The sequence below is a fragment of the Labrus bergylta genome, chromosome 12, assembly GCF_963930695.1.
Source record: "Labrus bergylta chromosome 12, fLabBer1.1, whole genome shotgun sequence".
In the NCBI taxonomy this organism is placed as follows: Eukaryota; Metazoa; Chordata; class Actinopteri; order Labriformes; family Labridae; genus Labrus; species Labrus bergylta.
This window is the reverse complement of record NC_089206.1, coordinates 29,049,316-29,068,986: the sequence shown is the minus strand read 5'-3', so window position 1 is coordinate 29,068,986 and position 19,671 is coordinate 29,049,316. Positions and strand designations below refer to the sequence as shown.

Sequence of the window (19,671 nt, the reverse complement as noted above, 5' to 3'; positions counted from 1 at the left end):
TTCTCATCTGACCTTTACAATCAACAAGGCGTTTGCAAAGAGAACAACCTCCTCCTAAGTAGTTTCTCTGATCCGGACCATTCTCTCTAAACCCTAGAGACGATTGTGAATGTCAATCCCATTAGTTCATCAGTCTCTGAGATATCACCGCCCATCTGGCACCAACAATTATGCCACATTCAAAGTCAATGAAAACGCCTTTCTTCAAAGTGGACTGTCTTGACCAATTGGGGAAGCCAACATGCCTGAAACGACGATCCTGAAACGTTGTTGGCTGATCAGATATTTTAATTCCTGACCTGTTCAACAAATGTACCTCATAAAGTTGGGGATGTGTACAGAAAGTTTTTGTGTTAAAGATTTCTAATTAAAATGTGATGTGTTTATATTAAAAGACCATCTTTCAAGTCAACTTTCCAACAGATGTAGGACAACTGGATGTCTTATCTTGGCTGTGCTACTGTCCTTAATCTATATAATCATTCATACCTTATATTTGAATTGCCCTGGCATTTTGCCAACAGAAGATGAGCAAGAAACTGGCATAGTGATATGGTTCCACAGAGCAGATACTGACATAGCACGCAGCATTTCCTTTTGCTATCTTGTAACACCTTTAAATTACCCTTTGGATGTTTTAATAAAGGAGAGTTTGTGACTTTTTACAGAGCCTGGATTAAAGTAAGTTTTAGTGTCAAATGTAGATACTGAATAACCTGAACCTAGACTACTTTCATCAGACTGACTAATGGCAAGGATTATGTTAAGGATCTCTGCTTTCACTGTTGGGGTAAATGTGGCTCGATGAAAAAGTGCAATAACATCTTCAGCTGGAATGCAGTAGTACTTGAATTTTTCTATTTTTTTATTTTGGGCTTTTCGTGCCTTTAATGCAGAGATAGGACAGTGGATAGAGTTGGAAACCAGGGAGAGAGAGCGGGGAATGACATGCGGAAAGAGGTCACGGGTGGAAGTGAACCTACCGCTCGAGACGAGAGTCTCGGTCTCAATACATGGGACGCGCGCCCTAACCACTGCGCCACCAGCGCACCGCAGTACTTGAATTTTTTTAAACCATCTTTTGTGTCAAGCAGTTTTGGATCTCAAAGTGTAATTTTTACCAGCAACAGAATCTGAAATTATAAATTAAGTTTGACAAGTTTGTGAATTCAAGGCACAATGACTTTGTTTTCTGTGACGGGCTCTGTGTAATGGTTTTTCTTTCTGCGAATGATTCATGTTCAGTTCTGAGAAAAAAAAAAAAAAGGCAGCATGTTGTTACATTAATTGCAGTTAACCTCATCCTTTTACTTCTGTTTTAGAGGCTTCTGTGGGTGTCAACATTTTAAAACTTTTGTCTTGTGACAGTAACATTTGTACCATGATCCTAAAAAGCTGAATTCATCACACAACTGCAATCCCAGGGAGTTCCCAGAATTCTATCAGGACTTTTATTGTTGCCAACTTGTGTGCTTGTCAGTCCCTCCAGAAAGTTTCCATGTGTCGATTCAGTGAATTCACTATAGTTCAACCAATCTTGGCATGATTTTTTGCAACTTTGCATGTTGTGTGTTGTTCTAACAAGCTCCGGTGTGATTGTTTCTCTTCTAACACCTAATGTCTTCTTGGGATTATTTATCCATATTGAAAACTGTTAGCCTTCCACCTAGCCCCATCCAGGTGCCTTGTGTTGAATTGACTGACCAATCAGAGGCTTTATTCCAAACTTTTACCAACCAAAGGCTCTGTTTTAGATGTAAGCTAGAGCTGATCTCAAAAAGTGTTTGCACATTCGTCTTTGTGCATTAGAATAGCATTGAAATGAGCATGCACCAGTCTGGAGTCACTGTTTGGTAAGGTAAGATAAGGTCATCAATAAACTCATTTCACTTTCAAGTGGCAACATGCAACCTCCTTAAAGACATTCCTCAACACATGGCACTTGTTGCTTTTACATAAGACCTGTATGGTGTGGCACCTCACCAGATGAGCCACTGTTGTCCACCTCTTTACTTACCTTACTTTTTTAATGTATTCCCAGTGTTGTAAACGCCCAAACCAAGAATGGTGCCACACCACTTTACCTGGCCTGCCAGGAGGGACATCTGGAGGTCATCCAATACCTGGTCAAGGATTGTGGGGCAGATCCGAGCATCAGAGCCAATGATGGGATGACCCCCCTGCATGCTGCTGCCCAGATGGGCCACAACACAGTCATTGTCTGGCTGGTATGTATGCAACAGATAGTGTCCACTTATACCTATATTCACTTCCAAATCCTTATATAGTTGTTACTTGCTATATTTGAATTATGTTTTCAAAAACTCAATTAGATAACTAACTGTAACAATGAAGTTACAGCTTTCAATGATCTAGCAAATCGTATATAAATTTAAATTTAACCGAGTAATACCCTGACTTCTAATCTGCATCTACAACATGTTTTATATCTGGAATGACATCAGAGAAAATTGCTGCACCATGATTTAATTCCTTGATGTGAAAAATGACATCGCCTTGAAAACAGGTTTTTGGCACATCAAGGGGGAGTATTCTAGAATTTAATCCCCAATAGCAGTTTAAAATCTTTGTCCTAATGTTATATGTTACTAGTGTTGTCTTCTTCTCGATTTTAGATTAGTTTCACAGATATCAGCCTGACAGACAGGGATGGTGATGGGGCCATGGCCATGCACTTTGCAGCCAGTCGTGGACATGCAAAGGTGCTAAGCTGGCTTCTGCTGCACGGAGGAGAGATCGTCACTGACAACTGGGGAGGGACCCCTCTTCATGACGCTGCGGAGAACGGAGAACTGGAGGTTTGTGTTTGTATCTTTATTTTTTTTACCGTGTCATAGAGTCAGCAGGAAATGAACAATGAAATAGGATAAAGATAAATGAATATCTTGCTGTAGGCATTGTGCTGATATAAACAATCAAATGAGCAGCATTCAAATGAGCAGAGAAGGAGCATGACAAGATAACACGATTCATAATACATAATTAAAGACTTATTATTGGATAGGGCAGTGGGTAGAGTAGGACACCAGGATGAGAGAGTTTGGAATGACATGCAGGAAAGGAGCCACATGTTGGACTTGAACCCGGGAAGCCTGCTTGGAGGACTAAAGCCTACATGGGGCGCAACCTAACCGCTTCATCATCTGCGCCCCTTTTTGAATTATTTTAGAATAAATAACAATATGAACCAGGAGAGTTTTTTATAGAGTGTCATGAAAAAATTGCAATATGAAGTCTTCCTTAAGAAAAGTTTGGTACTGTCAGATTGGTTAACCTTTTATCAGACAGTGGGGTGAAATTGCGAAACGTTGAGGTTGTCTGCGTCATTCTTTGGTCATGATAGCTTTCAAATCAATGGGGCTCAACAGTGTGGATCGGAAGTAAATATCCCATTCATTTTATCCATAGCGGATTTGATCATTAGCCATAGTGTCACAGTTAGACTTACCGTGAGCTACCTGTATTTGAAACAATTATGCTCCCGTAGGAGACACAAGTTCATATGATATTTACCTCGCTCTATGAAAAAACATGGTTAATTCACGATATCAGGGAAAATAACTACACTACCCACGATCGTAGAGTGTCCCAGCAACATCTCTGATTGGTGGAGCTCGCTGTTACCATGGCAATTTTTCCCGCCCCTCAGCGCAGCTGCTGTCTTTTAAATCCTCATATTCGTAAGCAGGGCATGCAGATGTTAATTCTTGGTGTTAGCTTGTCTAAACATATTTCACACTTAACCACCTGTTTTGAATGAATGAACAGTCCCTTGGTGAGTTTTACCACCACTCTAACCCGCTGCTTTGACTATCTTTATGTTGTATCTGGTCATTTCTGTTTTAGCACAGGCTTAATTATCAAACAGAGATCACTGAAATTAAAATGCAATAACTCCCTCAAAGTAATTTGCCCCAATCCGTGTTTTTCAGAGTGTTAGCCTAAGGTTTCTCCTGTAATAAGATGGTTAAGTGTGGAAAATGGCGGCACAAAGCTTGCGCAATCTGAGAACAACAAGCTTAGTCTGGCTTCCACCTGGTACGTGATGGAGAGTTTTCAAACCAAATGCTTTAAATTGTGGATGTTTTTTGTTATCACTAAGAGCAATATACTTTTTTCCCTTCATTTCCCCAGTCTGAAACCATTGAAGTAATCTTTATCTGCCCTAAGCTTAACATTCTGCTTTTGAACTGATATTCAATAAGCCTTAGAATAATGATTTATTAAGCAAGACAACATCAACAAGTCGACAAATGAGATGAAAAAAAGGAAATTGGCAGAGTATTACTTTCAACATATTTTTGTTGGTTTCTGCAGAAAAAAAAAGTTGTTTTTTAACTTTAGTATTAAAGAGTTAAATATCCCTTTCTGAAGCATATTCATATCTGACTTCTCCACTTTCTGTGTCCTTGTTCTCACTCACCAGTGCTGTCAGATTCTTGTGGTCAATGGTGTGGATCTGGGCATCAGCGATCAGGACGGTTTCACGGCAGCAGACCTAGCTGAATACAACGGCCACACCCAGTGTGCCAAGTATCTGCGCACTGTGGAAAACATGGTAAGAGACGTACTGTGACTAATGTGTCCTTCAATCAAGGTGCAAAAGTGGAAGTGAAATGATCTACAATACATCAGGCATACGATCAAGCTTGGGGACACATGTACAACATTTAACATTTTCATCATTAATAAGTCTAACAGGAGCTTTTAAAAATACAGACAACATTCCTATTTTACCATTTCACAAATCCGTCTTAAGTGGAAAAGACGTCATGCCCATTTAAACAAGCTGTTTGCCTGATTAAGTTCTAGTACCAAAATGTCACCAAGAAATGTTTGTGTGGGAGTTTACATTTAAGTTTTTGATGGTCACATCACACTCCTATGCATCTGTGCAAAGGACTTTTCTTTTATGTATTGTAAGTCAACAGTTAGACTTTTAATGTGCTAATTACAATAAGCGATCATAATCTCCATTTAGTGTGACTCCTTCTGCCAAAATGCATTCTTAAACAACCCAAGACTGTGGATATAACAAACAAACAGCTAACTTTGGCCCAACATGCCCCTTGATTGACATCAGTCGCTTATGACCAGAGCTGTTAACACAGAGGCCTTCATGGCTTCAACCCAGTGAATCCCCAATAGGCCATGGGAATAATAACACCTCGACACTGTACTCTCTTTGGTGTTTGGGAACATATTTCCCCCATCTTGCACTCCTCCCACGAGGGACATCCTGCCGAGTGAGAGCTATGCTGTGGGAAAAGCAGACAGCCCCAGAGACCTTTTAGATCAGCTGTGAGATGTGTCATTAGTGTGCCATAATTAAACCTCTAATGGTGTTCTCCCCATGTAAGTCATCAGGGACTGAGAGGTGTTGGGATTTCACTATTGGCAAATGAACAAGTGGATTATTTCAGTATAATTAATTGATATGTCTTGTGTAATTAAATGGTATCCTTTGATATCTAAATGTAATTAACCACATGTTTTTAAACCATATGTTTCAAGTCTGAGCAATTAATTAAGAATGAATTAGTTGATTTGGTTTTATTCATTTTCTTTCATGACTTTAGATTTCACATCTAAATATCAGACAGTTCAACAAAATGTAGATTTGTCATACAGTATACGTCTTATTGATTTACTGCCTCTTCTAACAGAGTGTGGAGCACCGTGTTTTGTCTCGGGACCCATCAACGGACCTTGAATACAAGCAGCCGGACTCGGGCCTCTCGTCCCCTAACACCACCATGCCCCCTGCCAGCCAGGGGGCACACTTTGACATCAGCTCACCGTCCAGCTCCCTCTCAAACTATGACTCAGCCAACTCCAGCCAGTCCAGCACTGGGGAGAAAAGGAGCAGCCTAACGGCGTCACGAGGCCCGCCAGCCAAGCTGAACACGGTTGCGCACACAGGTCTGCGATGCTTGCTCTAAAATAAATGTAACGTTTTAAACTTCAGGGATGGATTTGGTTTGTTTTGGTGAACCAACAAGGTGTTAAAATATTATTCAGTTATTTTTAATTTCAATGAATTGAACAGGATTTTATGTTTTAAAATTAGAATGAAAAAGTTTCATGATCTCAACAGTTGAACATATTTTGTATTATTAAATGAGCCATAACTTATTTTTACATGTCAAGTGAAACATCTCAGTAGTGCAATTCAGGTACTTCCTGCAGCAGCTTGTTTTTCTCTCTCTCCTGACATTGCTGCATGGTATACTGGTACTGCACCCTAGTGGTCTTTGTGTACACAATTATGGAAAGGTGGCTTGTGAAGCTTAGATTACAGTGTGTTATTCATGTTTAAAATATGTGTTAAGTACAACCAAAAAAAGATTTTGAAGTTGAATTGCTTTTTTTGTTAATTTGAATCAGCAGTGGTTTTTATTTGGGTTCCTGTGAGGAACTGAGTTTTCATCACACGTGTCTGAATGGACTGTATCTCTGTCACAGGTGCATCAGAATCTGCCATTTCAGACATGCAGGCTTATATGGACATGCTAAACCCAGATATTGGCTCTGACATTCCTAAGAAGAACGAGATACCAGCCAGTGCTTCCAAACCTCCGCCACCACCTAAATATCCACCCCCACCTCCCCCACAGTCTCCCCCAGTGCCCCCTCCACCCCCCTGCTACCCAGCACCACAGCCCCCAAAGGAGCCATCGTCAGCGGAGTTTTTGAAGGTGAAAAGCAACTTGCGGCATGTTGAGAGCAACACTGACAAGAAAGAGGTAAGCAAAGACACGGTATATTATAGACAAGCAAACGACTTTGTTTCACCTCACACATGGCAGTTTGTTATATATAGTAGGTTAGGTGATGTTCACCATGCCAAATTAAATTCTCATAACTTTTAATATCACATAAAATGAAAACGTCCTGTTTGCTAAGCCTGTGACACAATGAATGATATGGAACAATTCTAAAGAGGCAGAAGTAAATTGGAGATTTTCTGCTTTTTTTCCCCTTGTGTCTAATCAGTTGGGCTATTTCTCTTGAGTAACAATGAGCCTTGTCTGGGTTCCCACAATGATGTTATTGTGTTAGCATGGCTAACGATTCTCATTACTGTGGCAGGTCTTCTGGGTTGGTGCACACAAAGGTTGTTGTGATGGGTTTGATCTTAATTCCAGTAATTAATCTGGCTTCAGATCACTCAAAAGTATTTTTACAGAACTGACTAGAAGCAGTAATTAAAACTGGCATCAACATATGTTTCAATGCTGCTTCTTCTGGTGGTTCAATACTGCGGCGGAGTACATTTAAACTGGTAGTGAAATTAATATTCCTATTTTATTATTACAGTCTTCCTTGCAGAACATTACATTTATGCAAATAACTGAACTCACTTTCATGTGTAACTTATTATTTTTATGTGATCAATCTTTCAAACACTTATTTATTGAGTCTTTGATGAATACATTGTTCTTGTACTATGGAGAGTTTTAGGCACTTTTTTTGGATAGAGATACAAAAAATGTCCGATGTGTTCTCTTTAAACCAGTTAACATGGCTCGTCATGGTACAGTCATGTTAAACCTGATGCCGAAAAGCATCACAGTTTGTGTTTAGGGCTTACATGTAAATATTATTTAGAATTTTTTTTTGAAAATATTACTATCCTCATGAAACACCTGTATGACAGTCTTACTGTCTTTACTAAAAGGTTGCACTGTACTGTTTCACTGAACAATGTAACAACAGTATAAGTCAGCAAGCTGCAGAACCCGCTGATATGAAGTCAATAGGAATTATGTAAACAGATAGGCCTTGTTTAAAGATATGCTATGCAAAGTAAGTTTTTGTAAGCTGTTGTATAATCCACAACATGTTGTCCTGTCTCCTGGGTTAGCTGTGTGTGCGTGTGTGTATGTGTGTATTTTGGTGGGTGGGTGAGAGGATGCATGCATCACTTCTGATATAGGGAAAGAGTTTTTAATTAGTGCCACCCCCGCTTCTCTCCGCCCCTCACCCTGAGTTGGTACCCAGGTGACCAGCACAGGGCGCGCCCTCATTAATAATTGAACAAAAGCTGGTGCTTGGAACACATGAACACTCAAGCATAAACGCACACAATCAGGATCAGCGCCGTCTACCACATACATTAGGAAAAACAGTCTACCTTGGGCGTTATAGAAACAAGGAATAGTAACCTCATCCAAGTGTACAGCTGATCAGGTGGACCAACCTGCACAAACTTTAGCCATATTACCGCTCAGCGTAAAGAGAGCCTGTTTAAACACTCCTAATATTGACTCATACAAAGACACAGAAGAAAGCAGTTGAGTGCAGTGGTAAAGGAAGTACGTTTCAAATTCTCTTGTTTGCATGTTGGTTTAAGACCAATGTAGGCTTTCTTTGCTGCCTCTTCTCTTTCCTCATTTTACTGTATTTGCTTTGACTGGAGTCAAATGTCTCGTGTGAAGCAGCCGTACATACAAAAATGGCACGTTTTCTATTCTTTAAAACCTACAGTCATCTCTCCAGAAAACATGGACTTTGAGCTCTCAGTGATTAGTAGACCTGCTGTTTTTTGCTGCTAATTCAGGGCATTGCAGGCTAAAATATGCTAATACTTTTAAAGCCTGAGAGATTTGAGAGCCTTCAGCCAGGAGTGGGGCAGCACCTGGGTCTTTGTGTTTTGCATAAGAGAGGTACTGGATAGGGTTGGGGAGTGGTTGGTTTGTGGGCTGGTGGTGACATCATTGCCACTGCTGTGGCAGGTCTGATTGGTTATTGATGAGGCCTGTGGGTAAAGTGAGAGGGCAGGTAGAGTGACAGGCGTAGCACTGAGCCGAAAGGAGGTAACGCTCTGGATTTGGTGACAGCTATTCTCTGTGGTCCAGACTGGAGGAGAGCTGCAGGAGAGGATTCTCTGCAATAAGGTTAGTTTGGTATAGGAGAAAGAATTGTTATTATTTTTTCTCAGAAAAAAATGAGGGTAAAAAGTACAGCAATGATGTTAGCTCTCTTTCAAAATTTGCTAATTTTTTTGGTCTGGGGCTGTTTGAGCTGCTGTGTTGGACATTGAGTGTGTAGCATTTATGCTCATGTTTAACATGTGTACCTTTTGCCTGCTGTTATTATATGCTGTTTTAAAGTGTGCATGCAACATTTTCTTTGTCCTAAAAGAACACTTAAAGCCTCCCTGTGTGTGGCAGTTAATAATCCTTGATCTAAATCACAAAGAAATGTTAAACTATTTCATAGCCGAGCTAGACAGGCTTTTGTAATGTATACACAAAGATCAGACTGTTTAAACACCTATAGAACAAAGTCCTTATGCTGACAGACAGATCTGTACAATGGGAAGAGAGGCTGTCTGTCTATATGTGTATGTCTGTGTCCGAGATGGGAGGGGGGCGACATAAAATGCTTTGTACATTTGCCATTGTTGGACCTCCTCCTCCCTGGAGAATGACAATCAAACCATCTGTGACGCTCCCCCAGCTCACATTACCCTCCCATCTGATGAGTGCTCTGGGACCATTTCTTTGACAGCAGACATGAGTCAACAAAACTAAACAGGCTTATAAGAACCCAGAACATGACACCACTAAGAGCAAGAGGCTGTCAATGATTTCTGCTTATGTTCACATTGGTCATCTGCTTGATGTCTAAGGGCTCTTGACTGGATTTCATAAGAGGTTGTTGCAGCAGTAGGAAATGTAAATGAACCAAAGGCTTATGCTGGTTCATTGATTTGAAAGGCAAAGTAGCAAAGCACTCTGCTAAGATGGCTGAGATGTGCTTCAAAGTGAGTGGTCATTTAAAAAAAGAATTAAACATAGGAAAAGGGCCCCTTTTTCTCACATTTTACACCCTCTTTTCATGCATGTAGTATATTAAAAGTATTACCTATGTTAAAAAAAATCTATTGCAAAGTTTTTAAAGCAGAGCAAAATGCAAATGAGAGGCTTTTTGCATTAGTAAAATATCTTCACAGATTGAACTCAATAAGAAGCATCATTCTTGAGTTGCTATTGCTGCTCAAACTGCAAGCTCGGCTTATCCACTGTTGAGACTGGTTCCTCTGAAAAAAATATTCTGATCAACAAGTATCTTAAAAGTAACGTACAGTAGGGACTCTTAAGAGTGATAAACGAGAGATATTCTTCTTCTTCTATCCTTTTGTGGATGTCCAAGCAGCGAGAGAGAGAGAGAGAGCGAGAGAGTGCTTAACTGAAGGGAGCAGGGTAGCGGCCTCTGACCCTGATCTATGAGCAGAATGGTCTCTCTTACATTTGAGCAAAAGTTGCATGCTTTGAACGGTCAGGTTCCTTGGCCTCTGTTCTTAAATGAAAGATAAATGCTATTTTTTTTTCCTGCAAATGAATTAAAGCGTTGTTCGCTATTCAAATAAGGCTGCTTTGGTCACGAGAAAGCTAATCTGGCAACAAAATCTACTAAGTATGTGTTAAAGTCTATTGTCCAACAAATGAAACATTCATTGTAGAAGCAAGGTTGAGCCATATTAAAACTATTGTCTGCAATTCAATGCTCAATCAGTACAATCAATGATTCTATTGTTTGTCAACCATATAGTGGAAGAGTGATTCTGACTAGATACTGTATACACTGTAGGTATACCTTCATGTCTTTATTTCACACATTACAAGATGAGTGGCACTTTTTTTTTAACTATCTGTATTTTAGCAGTTTCATATTTTCCATTATGAATTCTCAAAAATGAATTTACAACCCTTTAATTAGTAGCTCTTTTCATTTTAGCCTGCAAATGATTTTTTATTTCATATTAATATGGCAATAGTGTTCTTGATTGATTTCTCTGTAAAACGAGAACATCTTAGGATCTTAAGCTGATGTCTCCAAATTTCTTATTTTGTCTTACCAACTGTCAAAACTTCACATCAGGTTGAGTATTACATTAAATCCTCATATTTAAGAAGGTGCCAGTGACCATTTCTAACAAAGCATCAACTTAATCATTTCAAACGTAGACTCAACAAAAGAAAACTATTTATGACTATTCATACATGCAGATTGAAGCAAATACCAATCTTACACCAAGGCTGTCTTATTTTATTTTATTTGCGCCTTTATTGTAGAGATAGGACAGTGGTTAGAGTAAAAAATCAGGGAGAAAGAGAGTGGCGGAACGACATGCGGGAAAGGAGCAACAGGTGGGATTCGAACCCGGGCTGGCCTCCGTAAATGGGGCGCGCGCACTAACCACAATGCTACCGGCGATCCAACAACCAAAGCTGTTTAATCTAGTTCCATCCCTTTCTCTTCTTTCTTTTGCTCTCAAGCAGCTGACTCCTGGAGATAGCCACGACAAACTGCGGCGTGTTGATTCAAACAGGAAGTCGAGGAGCTTCAGCAAGCAGCCCAGCACTGGGGACTACTACAAGAGCCTGGGCAGTGACACAGCGGAGACCCGAGGGTACAAAGTCATGGCGCCCAATGAGGAGGTAAATCAGAGCTCCGCTGATTATTCTTCGATGTATTAAATGAGGCTCAATGATACATAACGTGTGTATTCACTGTGTTATAATAACAATCTATATTTAGGAAGATGACCACAACAATGAGTAAAAACCTTAAGTACCATGAACCAACAAATATGGACGTTTGGACTGATAGGGAAATGGCCCCTTTTTTTGGAAGTTGTAATGTTTATATCATTCATTGCTGCAGAAACACAGCTATCAAAAGCCTGTTTTTTTTCCTTTAGAGGTTTAATGTGGTGAAGTGTATTTAAATGAAAGACGTAAGACAATGTCTTTACTGCCGAGCTACCTCAGGAGCTTAGGTGTCATGTCCTTATTATCTGGTGCAGCTTTAATCATCCATGCAGCAGATGATGTCTTTGAAAGTTTTTTTTAATTACAAACATTTTTTTTGTGTCTGTTTAGGGTTTTGAGTTGGCAACTCAGCCCCCCCCATAAAAGGTTTATGTCATGCTGAGGTCTGGCTCGGTGATGGCTTGTTGGCCTCTGGTTAACACACTGACTGTGTGTTTGACTGCATCATGCCACTCAGCATGTTACATAATCTTGTGTCCTCTTGAGCTTTTGTATTCCACCTGATACAAACTTCCACGTCATTTAAATCGCCCTTGTTTCAACTGTGTAAGATCCTTGAAATAACTAATACTCAGGACAAACACACAAAACTAAAACCCGATGTGACTTAAAGGAAGGAAGTCGGAGTGTTGTGCATCTTAGATCGTCTTGTCAGTACCCCCGCATTGTTTGTTTCTATTTTTATCCAAGAATTCTTGCGATTTTAATTTTTTAGAAAGGACAATTAAACGTTACTTACCTACAAACATGTCATTACAGTCAACAAGAGAATGTGTGAAAAATAAAGGGTTGATTAGTTAATTTATCCCTGGTATTTGGGGACTATGGGGAAAACAACATTGATGCAATGAAAGCTCACGCATATCAAATTAAATGACATCAAGGAAAACTTGTGTCTCTTACTGCATGATACAAAGACGACTGGTTAGACCATTGATTTTTTTTTTTCATCATACGTTCACAGGAAGCTGAATGAATAGAGTGTGTTATTCTTTCATTAACGTCCCTGGGGAGGTGTTCTTGTAATCTTATGGGTATCAGGAGCGGGGATATTCTGTGTGAGCCAATTAAAGCCTCAGTGGGGCCCCTCCTGGCCTTAGAGGGACCATAGCAGATGGACTGGCTAATCAACGGGAGAAATGGCACGTGCTCCCAAGACCCATCTGGACACAGCCCTCCCCCAACTCTCTTAGGGAGGGGTTTTGAAAGTAAGAGGGGGAACAATGCGGAGCACGCGCCTGAGGATTGGTAAAGGGGCGGGGTCACATTAGATGTCATGGTCCATTAGTTTGCTTCCAGCAGAGATACGGCACGCTTTCAGAGCGTGCCGTATCTCGCATGCCGTACACATGCGTGCAGGGGTGGGTGAGGGGGGGCAGGGTCTTGGGGTTAAAGCACTATCACTTGCAGTGACAGATGGCTTCTTCCCTCTGTTTACCCTCAGAATTCCCCCCTAGAGATTAGGTCATATTAGCTGTTATAAGTGACAGGGTATTATGTCTTTATGAGTTGATTAAAGGCGACAGGAAGCAGAGGGAGGACACATCTAAAGAGCTGCACACATCTGTCACTTCTCTGTGGAAGAATGTAAAGCTCTCCCAGTCCAGCAGGAGTTTATTAAACTGGCATGCCAATGCAAACAGAAGACTCAATCACAGTCACAGGATTTGGATTTGTTTTTTTTTATTTGTTGTTTCACAAAGGTCTTTATTATTTATTTATATACACACATAAATGAAGAGCTGACAAATAGAATAAAAAGATTAGAATAACTTACTCTAAGTGGTTTTAAATTGTATTTTATATTAAAGGCTTTATATGTGATTTTTCACACTTAAATGTAATATAAATCAGTTAGTCATGACTGTCTACAATGGGTGTAACACCCGAGTCCCACTGTCTGTGATGCTTTCAGAGTTTTCAGAGTCCTATCTTCAGTTTGTTTACATCGCCGGGACGGCCGGCTGACTCCTCCCCTCGCGTGTAAAGGTTGTTTAATTGAGGAACTAGAGAAAAGAAGAATAACATACTGTACTCACTGCTTAACTGTGTTTCTAGATCACGCTCATTTCAGGTAAATTTACATGCAGTGTGAAGATACGAGCATAATAAAGATAGCTAGCATTAGCATGCTAACACAACAATGCAGCGCCAGTTGTTTTGGTTTCATGCTGGTGCTCAAGGGCGACATCTGCTGGATCAAAAAATCTCATAAATCCTTCAACATTTAATAATGAATAATAATAATAATGATTTTAGTGAATGAATAAAATGTCAATAATTTTGCTATAAGAGGTGAAAATAGCAAGCTAGTGATTAAATATGGCCGACTCATCCTGCTCTGTCCCTCCCAGGGCTCTGTGTTATTGGAAGAACCTAATGACAGCTCCGCCCAAAACTCTGAGAATGGCACCACAGAGGAATCAGTCGGGCCCCCACCTCCTCCACCTCCGCCCCCGCTCCCTCCAAATAATCCCACGCCAACACCCCCTCCACCTCCTCCATTGCCCCCGGAGATGCCACCCAGCCAGAATCACTCTTCAAGGTGCAACTCCCTCAACCAGCGACGCCCATCTTCTTCTTCAGGAAGTAAGAATCCCCACACTTTTCCTCTCTCTATTCTTTTGCCATTTTGTCCCCCCCCCCCCCCTTCATTTCCTACTTTTTCCTGGCAGTAAATTCTTTAAAATAAATAATGAGAAGGAATGCAATAAACCGTTGCAGGTTTTTGTAGGGAATCTTCTGATTAAACATTTAATTGTACAATTACCCTGAATGTAGAGCCCCAGATATTAATAGACACAAGTTATCTCACTGAGTCAAGATGTGTTGAGTCTGACTCCAGCATCCTAAATAAGCTATTATAAATTAATGATGGAGGGCTACCATTACCATGAGAACTGGTTTAGTGTTCAGCCATTTCCTTAAGTGCCCTGGATGCTGCTATCTTACACTGTACACATTGTTCTTGTCCCAGGGAGATTTTTAATTAAGTTTCTCCATCATATACAATTCAAGTCCTAAAATGTCCCCAGCATTTGATTTTTACTCTTTATTTGATTAGTGGTTACTTATGATTCCTGTTACTTTTTCTGATTAACAAACCTACACTGTTCTTCTGCTAATCTTGGCTATACTTCTTTGCTCTCTTTGAACTTCTCCCTCTCCTCTCCTCCTGTTTCTGTTTCTACTTGTTCTGTCCCCCCTCCTCTTTCTTTTTGCCTGACATGGTCTGTCCTCACTGCTGCTACCACAAGGCGGGGAAATGTCTGCCACTCAGGCAGAGGGAGGGGCACCAAGACATATGAAAAGTAAGTACAGTTTGCCAGCTAGTCTTTAAGGCAAACAATGAATGAACAAGAAAAGATTATTTGTTTCAAGAAAAACAGAAAAAGTGTTTAATAGTCAACCAGTGAATTTTTATTTAGCACCATACAATGAAGCGTAACCACGGATACGTACTTTTCACCTGGTCTCTTTTTTTAAAATATAAAACTCAGCCTCATTTAAGAAAAATGGAAAGAAATGCTGATTATACTTCATTTTTCCAACATCATTATATAATGGGGTAAATTCTCATTTAGAGCACAATTTCTGGAGAGACATAAAAAAAAACAAAGGTTCAGTTACAGAAGCATTCATTGTCAGTGGTTTTTTTTTTCAAAGCTGACAAGCAGTGAATATGGCAACATGAGGTTTAACATATAGCAGTAATTTACAGTCACACTGCTTAAACTGTAATCTATTTATTGCATATTTCAGGGCTCTATTTTCATGAAATATCCAGTTGTCGTATGAGTTCATGCTGCACCTGCTGACTAATGGTAGAGCAGCAATAAAATGCTAAAAGTAAAACAGTAGTGTTTTCTCACTAATGGCATGAACAGCTCAAGATGAATGTCTGGCTCACTCACAGTGCTGCTCCATCTATTGAAATTGTTGTTTCAAGATTTTTAGATTTATTTTTGAGCTTTTTGTGCCTTTTTATTGGAGAGACAGGACAGTGAATATAGTCAGAAAATAGGAAGCGAGAGAGAGTAGAGAATGACATGCGGGAAAGAAGCCACTGGTCTGATTTGAACCTACCTGCTTTGAGGACTACATACTCTTTACATGGGGCGCACAGACTAAACCACTTTTCACCCTGCGCTAAAAAGAGTTGTTTTAATTGACGAACAGCGGGAAGAAGATAAAATGTATTACATTGAACATGACACAAATGGGGTTATATATGTATTATTTCACTGTGTCAATCTGGAACTAAACAAGCAGTAATGTGGTATTAAACTAAAGCCTTAAAAACATCTTGTAGTTCAAGATATGTTTACAGCGAGAATGCACATTTTGAGTACATCAAGTGATTGAAAATGCTGCCGCAATATTGAAGAGGCTTAGAAGTTCCCTAATCAATCGCTCAACTTTCCTAATCCCACTTGGGGCTATTGTTCTATATTGATTAATGGGATTGAGGGATCCCTACCTTGTCATAGAAAAGGGCATACACTGGATGTATAGTCGCATCCTGGACTAAAATGCTTTGACATGTGACAGATCGGCCATTTACAAATCTTCAGTTCTAACCCAGAGCAGGCAAACTTTTGTGCTCTAAATTCCACCTAGAGAGGCTGTTTGTCAAATGTTCTCTACATGTTGCAGCTCCACCCTCCTTTGCCCTCAATCTGGCACGCCTGCCAAGTCCACACCCTTTGCCTAAACACAATGTAACTAACACCAAACACACAACTGTCCACTCAGGTGCACAATTACAAAAGGTGTATGGAAACAGACAACTTCAGTCTAGTCTAATTCAGTTGTTAACTTCCATCAAGCGCAATTTCTTAGCCTTCAAATCTGATTGTGGCTATTGGATATTAACTGTATTGAGAAGCATATATGGGGACATATGTTGTGGAACTCTGCAATGAAGATTTCTTAGAGAAATGGTGCAAGGTAAGCTGTGGAAAAATATGTTGTGACTCATTTGGTGACATTTTGAGGAAGAGGTTTTGACAAGAACTTGTTTTTTAAAGAGTTTTGGTAGCATTCATCGTCCCTTGCAATAGAACTTTTCTTAACAATGGAGCCTTTTAAGTGTAAATTCACATGTTCTCTGAAAAGTTGTCAAGGTTCAGCAGCTGTTTGATTTTAGCCACAATGTCTTCATAAGCCATAGTTTGATTTGGACAACTGCACATTCATTTGGTTTCTAATTCATCCGGTGTGAGGTGCGACTGTATGCATGTCATGAGTTTGTTTAGGATTGAACTGTGTCTCTAGCTTGTTACAGTGATTGGTCTGGTAGGAAGGGCGGACTAACAAGCTGTTGGTTGACGATTGATTGTGTGTGTGTGTGCTGTGCATGAGTGTGCGCTCGGGAGGCTAACTTCATCCATATCCATGAGTGTGTGTGCGTGTGCATGCGTTAGTTAATTCCTTGACGGCTTGCCAGTGGCTCGCTGTCACTTCAAGTTACTGGTGATTCCTTTAGATTTCCCCCAACTGTGATGATGGGTCTTTAATAGAAAGCCGGGCTCTCCTCCCAGAGAGAGAGAAAAGAGAGAGAGACAGACGTCGCTAGAGCAAGGGAGAGTGAGGAGGGGTGGGAGGCTAGCGAGGGTTTGTGTCCAGCTAAACCGTTGCTGTAGCCTCACGGGAAACCTTTTCTACAGGAGGATTTTGTCCCCTTTTGCCAAGTAGAAAATGAGAGATCATTAAGGGACTAAGGATTTTCGATTTATTGGAGGCACTCATTCTCTGGAACAGGTGAGGTACTTGTTGGCTCTTTGTATTTGGGCCTAAGTAATTTAATTAGAAATGTTGGAGAAATTGTTGAAGTTGTTGTTTAAATAGAAATGTGTACATAATGATGCTTTATCTGAGCAAGTCTTTTGCTTCATTCATTGAAACTAAAGCAATAGCTACATTGTAATTCTTGCATATGTTGCATACTTTTTTATTGATTTTATTCAGCCCGGTTGTTTACTTATCGGTCTGTTTAACATTGGTATTTCCTCTTTTGGTCCTATTTCATAGTTTTGTATAATTTGTTGTCCGTCGTGTCACCGTGTTTATGTTTTTTATGTACAAGCTGCTCCAAACCAATTGTCCCAAGAGGGATTAATAAAGTTGTTTAAATGGAATTGAATTGAATATCTTCATGATTCCCTAATGACACTGAAGTTTACTGTTAAACAAATTAGATTTGTTTGTATAATTGCCTGATAAGCTTACAATAATATGGCCTCTTGTGTAAGCGAATACAAATTTAAAATTTCTGTCATGTTGTCTGTCCTTAACAGGTCAAGACAACATTTCTGTGTAATAGCGTGTATAATAGAGGTCATAGTTGAAGTCTGAAGTTGTTGCATTGTTCACTGTAAGTAGATTAGTCTCAAAGCTGAATGTAAACTTTTTGCCATAAAGCTACTTTGAAAAAGTTACAAGTTTAGCAGTAGCTTAGCTGTGGATACATCAGGTGACATTCTGAAAAGGGTTGTGTGCCTCCTCTCTTTGAGTTCACTGTAGTGAAATAATTTTTGAATTGCTCAAATTGCTCCTCCCCCATCTATTCCCGGCTCTGTGCAACAGTTGCTCAATGTGTGACTGAAAGGCATTTAGTTACTGAAAAGCAATTGTTTCCAAATGGTGTCATCCTTTTGATAGACTAGATTTATGCAAACTCTGATCCACAAGATATATACTGTATATAGAGAAAGGAGCCAAAAATAAACAAATCTAAAAAGATCTTCAAGCTTATCAATGAGAGAAAGTGGCCCAGTACTTTGTAATGATCTCCCATCACTGCTCAACATTCTCCAGGGCAGCACTGTTACCTGCCTGATCGCGTGAAATATTTATCAGTGAAATGCCACCCAACCCTTCTCCTGCTCCCTCTTCTTCAATGTCTCTCTCACTCTCCCTGATTCTCTTTCCCTCTATTCCGTCTCTCTTTTCTACGGGGTTTCACTTTTCTGCTCTATTGTCCACAGGCACAAAATCTTTCAACATGATGTCCCCCACTGGAGACAACTCGGAGCTGTTGGCAGAGATCAAAGCAGGGAAGAGCCTCAAGCCCACACCTCACAGTAAAGGCTACACCACGGTGTATTCAAGCAGTGGACCCACAGGCAACAATGTATGTCCATGTCCACAGCCTTCCTCCACTTCTGATACTTTTATGTTACAGCCACTTTAAAAATTTGGATTCAGAATTTCTCTTTGAAGAACTTCAACATATCGTCCATTTCATGTGGGTTTGAGTGCCCTCAAATTAAATCAACAAAATGTTTTTATTAAGTTTAAAACGAGAAATTAGGCATCAGGGAAATCCGTCTGTTGCATCTCCAGACTCTTGCTGACACAGTAATTCCTGCTATATGACCTTATCTATCAGAATTTGATTGGATGCAAACAAGTTCACTGATGATTTAGGATTTGTACCCCAGAGTTTCTTAATTGCAAAGCTTTAATATGTTTGGAAACTGTTCTCGATTTTGGCATCAATTGGTTTTTAAATCCTAGATTCTGAGTTCTGTCTTTTTTTGTATTCTCTGATGAAGAGTGCCACATTTCATTGCTCCTTCTAAACTGTGATGTGTACAAGTGATGAGATTGTTCATCATTCTACAGACTGCTGCCTTCTCTGTGTCTAAGGAAAGTGTTTAAAAAATCTCTGTTGTCCTGTTTTTTTTTTTTATTCCTCTAGGGCAATACCATATCTCCACCAGAGACGCGCACATGTAGTCCACCACCGAAGCCGTCATCCCCCCCACCATCCAATAAGTCAGTCAGTCCCCCACCACTAACCCCTAGTCCGAGCCCAAGTCCAACTAACTCGGGATCTGCCAGGACCATGTCAACCTCTGCAAGCTACGAGCAGCTGACCTCCAACTCAGTGATCAATGGTAACAGCAGTGGCTGCATGGCCGGAGCAGAGTCAGGGCGGAAGATGAGCATTGCAGATGTGGAGGCACTCGTGCCGACTCATGATGAACAGGGAAAAGCAATCCCTGAATGGAAGAGGCAGGTGATGGTACGAAAACTTCAAGTCAAGATGCAAGAAGAGGAGGAGCACAAACGCAAGGTA

At 40.3% G+C, this 19,671-nt stretch overlaps 1 protein-coding gene across 5 annotated transcripts in view; it reads left to right on the top strand.

The window, feature by feature from the left end:
- The window catches only part of espn (espin), a 44,025-nt gene that overhangs the window by 11,340 nt on the left and 13,014 nt on the right, over positions 1–19,671 (top strand). For 2 of the 5 annotated variants that reach the window (XM_065961633.1, XM_065961631.1), the window contains 10 exons: positions 2,042–2,228; positions 2,637–2,819; positions 4,448–4,579; positions 5,688–5,943; positions 6,487–6,767; positions 11,310–11,471; positions 13,940–14,174; positions 14,843–14,896; positions 18,575–18,720; positions 19,291–19,668. In XM_065961633.1, coding sequence (XP_065817705.1) covers positions 2,042–2,228; positions 2,637–2,819; positions 4,448–4,579; positions 5,688–5,943; positions 6,487–6,767; positions 11,310–11,471; positions 13,940–14,174; positions 14,843–14,896; positions 18,575–18,720; positions 19,291–19,668 — 2,014 coding nt within the window. The remainder of the gene's footprint in view (positions 1–2,041; positions 2,229–2,636; positions 2,820–4,447; positions 4,580–5,687; positions 5,944–6,486; positions 6,768–11,309; positions 11,472–13,939; positions 14,175–14,842; positions 14,897–18,574; positions 18,721–19,290; positions 19,669–19,671) is intronic. The other 3 variants (XM_065961632.1, XM_065961635.1, XM_065961634.1) reach the window with 3 other exon arrangements.